This window comes from Gossypium hirsutum, chromosome A13 (genome assembly GCF_007990345.1).
Source record: "Gossypium hirsutum isolate 1008001.06 chromosome A13, Gossypium_hirsutum_v2.1, whole genome shotgun sequence".
Lineage (NCBI taxonomy): Eukaryota > Viridiplantae > Streptophyta > Magnoliopsida > Malvales > Malvaceae > Gossypium > Gossypium hirsutum.
Window position 1 is genome coordinate 100,175,082 of NC_053436.1, and position 8,811 is coordinate 100,183,892.

General features: G+C 32.6%; 1 protein-coding gene across 1 annotated transcript; it reads left to right on the top strand.

Moving 5' to 3' along the window:
- The first annotated feature begins 281 nt into the window (after window positions 1-281).
- LOC107894406 (uncharacterized) lies at window positions 282-806 on the top strand. The gene has a single exon (XM_016819682.1). The coding sequence runs from the start codon at window positions 282-284 to the stop codon at window positions 804-806; it is 525 nt and encodes a 174-aa protein (XP_016675171.1).
- Window positions 807-8,811: the final 8,005 nt, after the last annotated feature.

Below are 8,811 nucleotides of genomic sequence, written 5' to 3' on the forward strand. Positions count from 1 at the left end.
ATTCTTCTCTGAGCATTCTTTTTTGGTTGTTTTACCAACATTTATGGTATCAATAAATTAGGTTTCGATCCTAAACTGAGTGATTCATGGCGAATAGTGGAACCAACCCAGTAGCACAATCGCTAAACCCAATTTTCAAAGGTGAAAAATATCATCTTTGGACTCTCAAGATGAAAACGATGTTCAAGTCCGAAGAACTATAGGACTTGGTGGAACATGGGTATGAAGAGCTTGATCTGACACCAGCAGAGCCTGACCAACGATTAAAAGAAAATCGCAAGATGGATGCAAAAGCACTAATATTTATCCGGTCAGCACTTAAAGATGACATATTTTCTTGTATTTTAGCAGCAGACACCTCCAAACAAGCATGGGAGATTTTGAAGAAAGAATATTTGGGCAACAAGAAGGTAATAATTGTAAAATTACAAACTCTTCATCATGATTTTGAGACTTTAATTATGAAAGACAAAGAATCAGTGCAGAAATTATTGTCTACAGTCTCTGGGAGTGTTAATCTAATGCGATCTTATGGTGAAATTTTGAGTAATGAAATTGTTGTGAGCAAGGTGTTAAGAAGCTTAACATCAAAGTTTGATCATGTTGTTGCTGCAATTGATGAAACAAAGGACTTGTCCACTTATACTTTTGATGAATTGATGAGTTCTTTAATAGCCAGTGAAGCTAGACTTAACAGGTCTCATGAAAATTCTGAGGAAAAAGTTTTTCAAGTGAAGGAAGAATCCTCTAAAGGCAGGCATGACTTTCATAGACGTAGTCATGGCGATGGAAAAGGTAGAGGCTAGTATAGTAAACCTTACAAAAGCTCAATTCAGTGTAGATACTATAGCAAAATAGGACACAAAGAAGCTAATTATTGGGCCAAACAAAGAGAAGAACAAAAGCAGGCTCATTTTACTGAGAATGTAGAAGAGGAAACCTCATTGTTCATGGTCGGTTCTTTAATTCAATATGACAACAATAGCAATGATGTATGGTTTTTAGACAGTGGTTGCTCTAATCATATGTCTGGAACTAAATCATTATTCAAAAAGCTTGACGAATCAAAGAAAAGTGAAGTCTAACTTGGAGACAACAAGCAGATGAAAGTTGAAGAAAAAGGTACAGTTTCCATTAAAATCGTGCAAGGTGATGTCAGACTTCCTTTTAATGTGCAACATGTGTTTAGCTCATAAATTATTGAGCATTGGACAGTTAATGACTAGTACGCATTTTGTTGTGTTTGATAGTGATTCATGTGCTATTCGTGATAAAAAATCTGGTCAGATCATAGAGACAGTCCATATGACTCAAAATAGGATGCTTCCTCTTGATGTCTCAAATGTAGTGAATAAGCCCTTAATTGCTAGGAGGGATAATAAGGCTAATTTATAGCATTTACATTATGGACATTTGCATCTGAATAGCTTGAAACTTCTTAAAAAAAAAGGAAATGGCTATTGGCTTACCAAACATTGGTGAACTTGATTTTTATGAAGGGTGTGTTTATGGGAAGCAGAATAGGAAGTCATTTCCCATTGAAAAATCTTGGAAGGCATTTAATTGTCTTGAACTTGTGTATACTGACTTATGTGTACCTATGAAAACAGAGTCACTTGGTGGCAATCGCTATTTTTTGTTGTTTATAGATGACTACAGCTGCATGAGTTGGGTGTATTTTTTGAAATCCAAGTCTGAAACCTTTGAAAATTTCAAGAAATTTACGGCGTTGGTGGAGAAGCAAAGTGGGAGAAGCATAAAAGCACTTCGAAGTGATCATGGTGGTGAATTTTTATTTAATGATTTTGATTTTTTTGTGATGTGAATGGGACTCGCTAGGAACTTACAGCACCATACACACCAGAATAGAATGGAGTTGTGAAACAAAAAAAATCGTATTGTTGTAGAAATGGCCAGAAGCTTGTTGAAAGCGAAAAAACTCCCAAATCAATTTTGGGGAGAAGCAGTTGCAATAGTAGTGTAACTTTTGAACATCACGCCAACAAGGGCTATTCTTAGCAGACACCTTCTGAAGCTTGGATGGGTAAGAAACCTTGGGTAAGCCACTTAAAAGTCAATGGTTGTATAGCATATGCTTTAGTTACTTCTCAATCTAAACTAGATGAAAATTCCCAAAAATGCATTTTCATTGGCTATAGTTCTCAATCTCAAGCATATCGTTTATATATTCCTATAAGTGGCAAAATGATAATTAGCAGGGATGTTGTATTTAATGAAGAGATGGATGTAAATCAAAATTGTGACAAGGGAGGCATGATGAATAAAATTCCAGCACCAGTAGATTTTGAAGTTGAACAGCTTGCAAATTCAGTTCATTCATCACCTGCAAATTCAGCTCATTCCTCTCCTAATGCTACTACAAGTTCTAGTTTTGATTCTACAGCAACCCATGCCTCCAACAGCAGTAGCGAAAATGAAACAACACCAAGAAGGTTCAGGTCTCTTAGAGAAATTAATGTGTCATGTGACTTCGCCTTGTTGATCACTGACCCAACTTCTTTTGAAGAAGCTACAAAACAATCTGAATGATAGATTTCTATGAAAAAGGAGATGCATGCCATTAAAATAAATTTAACATGGGAGTTGGTTTGTAACAACCCTAACCCCATCCCATTATCGGAATAGGAGTACAGAGTATTACCAGTCATTATAGTACATTTGCACATAAACAAGTATAAATGCAATATTATCCATCTAAATATAACTTTAATGGGTCTACAGTACTTTACAAGTGTAATTAAAACAAACCGGGATTCGATCGGAAGCTTAGGAAATTTTTCGTGAAATTTTAAATTTTCTTCTTTTGAACAGTACCACATGCCCGTGTGGCTAATTTAACATGCCCGTGCGGCTTGGGACACGCCCTTGTCCTCAACCCATGTGCAACACTGACTTTTAAACATGGCCATGACATACATCCGTGTGGCCTGCCCGTGTACTAACCTGACTTTAAGACACGGCCATGGCAACCAAGGCACACGCCCCTGTACTAACTTGGTTGTAACAATTTAAGTGCAGGGGACACACGGCCTAACAACATGCCTATCTACAAGCCGTGTGTCTCAGACGGCCTGGTCACACGCCCGTGTGACAAACCATGTGGACTCAAAATGAACCCTGTATTTTAAAATTTACCAACCCTGCAAATTTCAATCCACAACCAATACAAATACCAATACTAAACCATTCCAAACGCATTTTATATACTATCGAATACCATGTATCATTATCAATTATCAATGTACTTATTTCACTATTACAATCACAATCCAATATAACAAACTTCAGACATCCTAGTTACATGCCATTATCAACAATTAACTTACTTTACCTTATTGAGTTCAGGATCGGCCTGGGATGCTGATTCAACGATCTGACTTTAACTTAACCTGGGCAAAGAAATAAACCGTACGCTGAGTATGAACTCAGTGGTATTTCTATAATTCGAACATTTAAAACCTAACATACACTTATTGTCCTATAATAATCATAAAGATTCATTTATTCATTTCATAGATAATTTCTTTACAACTCATTCAAATTTCATCATCTAATAACTTGATTAGCTTTTCCATTTAATTCACAATAATGATATTCTCTATTCATATGTCTTACTTGTGTTTCTGTTCACTATTCAATATCAGTAAACATATTTCAGTATCGATTAATTTATAAGTTTCTTTCAATAACATTTATTCATTCGATAACAATTAGTTATCCCGTAACGATTACTCATTCAGTAGCAATCAATTATTCGATGACAGACAGTATTTTTCAATAACAATAATTTAATCAGTATTATTTAGTATCAGTCATTCATTTATTCAGTAACAGTCAAATATTAGGTATCAGTAAATTTTTCAGTACCTTTATTTGCCCCTATTAACATGACTCGGACTTGGACGGATACACAGATCCAACCCACACACCAGGGATAGTATATAGTGTTTCATCGGTCGAAGCCGGAATACACCGTAATGGTAACAGTAACAGTAGCAGTAACAGTAGCGGTACACAAAGTACCTCATCGAAACAAATCTGAAACAGTAACAGTAACAGTCACAGTCAGGTACAGAGTACCTCTTTGGAACGAATCCGAAACAGTCACAGTAGTCGACACATATAGTGTCTCATCGACACACAGTCAGAATATCCTGAACACTTCCAATCCTATGGCATGCCAACTATATCCGACTAGCCCGATACAGTTAATAGGGTATTCAGTGAACTTTCAAATTTTCAATTTCATTTGTAATTTAGTTTCAATCCAATTTAATACATTTTTCCACATCAATCCACATGCAATTTAAATTGCAATACAATATACATTTTGATTCATTTCAATAATCATAAAACACAATAATACTTACCTTAATTACTTACCATAACATTTAATCAAAATATATTGATTAACAATTAAATTTCACTTTTCAATGCATTACCCTACATATTAAATAATAAATTCAACAATTAAATATTAAGTTTGGATTATAGAAACACAAATCATGATTTCCGAGCTAATCCTCGTTGACCTCATCCTTTCCTTTCTTAATCGAGGATTTTTCGGCACCCCGTTAGCTACGAAATTAATACAATTTATAATCATTAATACAGTACAATTTTTCACATTGAATGTTTTAATTTTTATTCAACTTTTGTCTAAATTCTAATTTAGTCCCAAACTGAGACTAACTTTTATTCTTATCATTTAACTCAATATTTTCATTCAATTTTCACTTTAAACTAATTTCAGCTCTCTAATTTCAGCATAAAACCATAATTTCGAAATTCTTTCAATTTAGTCCCTACTATTCAAAACTTATCACTTACTTTACAATTCAATCCTTTAACCAATTCTAACTTGATTTTTTATCAATTTAGCCCTTAATTCATCTTTTTGTTCAACATGAACAATGTCTAATTTAACTTCATCAAAACCTTGTTCCAAGACTTCTAAAACATCAAAATTAAGTAAAAAGTGCTAAATTGACTTACCTGTTAAACTTCCAAGCTTCAAACCTTTAATTTTCCTTTCTTCTTTCTTTCTCCTTTCCTTTCCCCATTTTCGTTTAAACATTCTGTTTCCTTCATTCTCTTTTTGTTTTTTTTTATTTCTTTTGTTTCATTTACTTTTATGTTTTAATTATATTATAATATAATATTATTCTTAAATAATAAGTAAGTATACATGTATACTACAAATGTATATATATCATTGGTACACATATAAATTATTATTACCACACACTTGTCTTTATTTAATTATTTACTTTATTTAATTAATTATAAAATAATAATATTTACTTAAATAACAAGTAAATACATACATGTATTACAAATGTATGTACAATATTTATTACACATATATTTTATTTTTATCACACACTTGGCATTCACTTTGGCTTATTTACTTATTTAGTCCCTTCAATTTTCTTTATTCTATAATTAAACTTTCACATTATATTCAATTTAATCATTTTTCCTGATCACTCTTAATTAAATTAAATTCACTTAATTAAACTCTAATTAACCACTCATTTTACTTCGTAAATATTTTTAATAAATATTTACGAATCTATTTTTCAGAAACGGAGACCCGAAAATACACTTTTTCGGTAACAGTAAAATTTGGGTCATTACAATTCTCCCCCCTTTAATAAATTTCATCCTTGAAATTTGCCTGAAAAGAGGTGGGGGTATAGAAATCTCACTGTTTCTCTTGGTTCCCGTGTGATTTCTTCAGTATTATGACTTCACGTCTCAAGGTAGTATCTCAATCGGTTCTTCTTCTTCACATCATGATTTAGTTCAACTTCCATTATCCTTTGTCGAAGTAACATGTGGAAGATCTGATCCATATCTTCTGAGCAACAAATCTTGAAAAATCTCATAAATTTTCTATAACTTCATAGGCAAAACCAATCAATATGATATCGGTCTGACTTTTCTGCAATTTCACATATCCAAACATATTGTGAGCTCGATTTCTCTTTTCCATCCAGTCCTCAAAGTTTTCTTCTAATGTGAAACTTTAAGAAATACCTTATCATTAATAGGATACTCGATATCCTGACATTTTAAGTCTACATATGATTTATGTCTGTCAAAAGCTGCTTTCAGCCTATCTCAAATCACTTTCACTTTTCTTTGGTTTCATGAATCAAAACAACTTTCTATATTTCTTTTCTCGCTACATTCAAGCAAATATTATGAAGTTCTACATTCAAAATCATACAGAACTTCATGTAGTGCTGTAAACTGTTATTACGTACCCCAAACTTCTTGTAGTTATTCTAGAATCAAAATATATATCACAATTAGAAATAATAGAAACCACCATACCATGTAATTTGATAATTTCAGAAATCTACATTTCAGATAATTATTAAATAAGAAATTTATTCATACTGAAATGAAATATGTAGACTTCGCCATACCTTCGACGATTATTTAAATATCACCACTGACTATAACAGTTCTGAATCCTTCAGTACAGCTTCTGCTTCTAAATAGCAGACAATCATCAGATTCAATCTGAAATTTTTAATCAAAATTCATTTGTACACTATACACGTTTAACCAGTTACTCGTTATCACATTCCTGAGCTTTGCAGATCTGCTGTAAAGAAATCAGTTTAACTTTTATCCCAACTAAAATTGAACCATCATCAAGTGATAACAGCTGAGTGTTCATAACTCATAACACAAAGAAAAACTTTCAATTCTGAGTATACATAACTCCATTTGCTTTTCCTGGATGATAATCAATTATCAAATCATGATCTTTCTAATGCAAGGACAATAGCTACCACTTCCAAATCATGTATCAAACAATTCTTCTCATGTGATTCTAACCTTTTGTAACATAAACCATTAGTTCACTTTCTTGTATCAAAACACTGCTATCCCTGTAAATTACGAGTTTTTTCACCAGATTTTAGGCTAAACCAGAACTAGTGCTTCAGTTAACTGAGCTCTCATCTAATGAAAACCTTGCTGACATTTATCAGATCATTCCAATGTCATATCTTTCTATAGTAACCATATCATCCAAAAATCCTCTTTCAAATTTCTAGTAATAATTGACTAGTCTCAGGAAACCTCTAATTTCAAATATACTTTTCAATGTCGTTTCAAGTATAAAATCTATAGCACATTCAGCTTCTTCAATCAACAGTAGTTCAGGCAACTCTTCTGGAAACACATCAGAATTCTCTCGCACTATTGCCACTTATTTAAACCTTAACTTGAATACTTTAATATTCAATACATAAGCAAGGTAATTACCATAACCTTTTTCTAGCACATTTCTGTTTTGACATGATCAATATCCCAATAGATAAATCATTCAATCTTCTCTGATTCAAAACAAAACATTTCATTATCCTAACTTTGCAATATAGTATACTTTTGTTTATAATTTACCATAGCATCATGCAGAATTAACCATTCCATTTTCAAGACCACATTAAATAGTAATAACATCAAATCGATCAGAAAACTGTAGTATCACTATCAAACAATTCATATAGATCTTATTAGCCCATAAATACTGATCCGAAAAATTTAATGCTTTAACCCATATTCAGTAAACTCATCAGGCAAATATTTAGTGGATACCAGACTTATGCAGTCATAAGAATAGATCAACCAAGATCAATTTAAACTAATCATATCAGTGTTGGTAAAGAAGAAAGTACCTGTAATAACATCCGGTAGAGATAAATCTTCTTATATACAATTAACATATATCCTGTCTGATGTTCATTCTCCAGATTTTACAGTGAAGTCCTTTGTCACACTTCGATTATCTCTCGTATTTTTCGGAGTTACAGAGTAATCTACCTCTGGTAGCTGTGTTACTCAGTCTTGAAATCTAAATAATATCTTTTTCAACTTTCTTCAAGCAATCACTAAGATAATAATCAAAAGAATCATATCCCACTCTTTATTCTACATTCTTCTGCTTGATGTCATCATTTAAACCGTCTTCAAACAATTTGTACCATATAGTCTCTGTCGAAATACATCCTCTAATATATTTATTCAATCAGACAAATTCCCTTCGGATACAGTTACAGTCATATAACTCTGTTTAAGCTTCAGGAATTCTTTACATCTCTAATCAAGAAATCTCTGACTGTTATATATTTCTTTCAGAACTCATTTCAGAAGATTTCCAAATAACCCTTTTCTTAATTACAGTATAAATCAATATTTTCCACCACTGGAAGTTGAATCTTTTAACAGAAATATCATTCCTTTCTAACATCTAATCAATGAGTAGAACAATTCATTAACAATCCTGATAATATTCTCTAACCAGATTTCAGTTCTTTCAAGATCATTTCCAGCTGAAATTATCAATTCTTCCATACTATATGTCGAAATCATTTTTTTGAAGAACGGGAATCGACTTTATATTTTGAAAAGAAAATGAAAATTGGGAGTCGCCACCAGTCTTTATTGGGTGTGATTGGATCACCCTTGTTTCAATAAAACATTTTAGTTTACTAAAATGACATTTTCGGTCTACGAAACTTGAGAGAATGGGTTCGGGAGTCGGTTACGTACGAGGAAGGGTCAGCACCCTCGTCACGCCCAAAATTGGTACCTAATCGATTAACTAACGTCTTAATGTCGAAAGTTGAAAAGATTTTAAAATAAATTTTAAAACACAATCCCTTTTTATGAATGCTTGGATAACTCGAATTGGATATTAAGATTCTCTTGTTCCGAAGAAATAAAATATCACATCCAGTACTAGGACACGACATTTCAAAACCTCGA

Coding starts and splice junctions, on each gene's coding strand:
- LOC107894406 (XM_016819682.1), top strand. CDS start 282: ATGGATGCAAAAGCACTAATATTTATCCGGTCAGCACTTAAAGATGAC.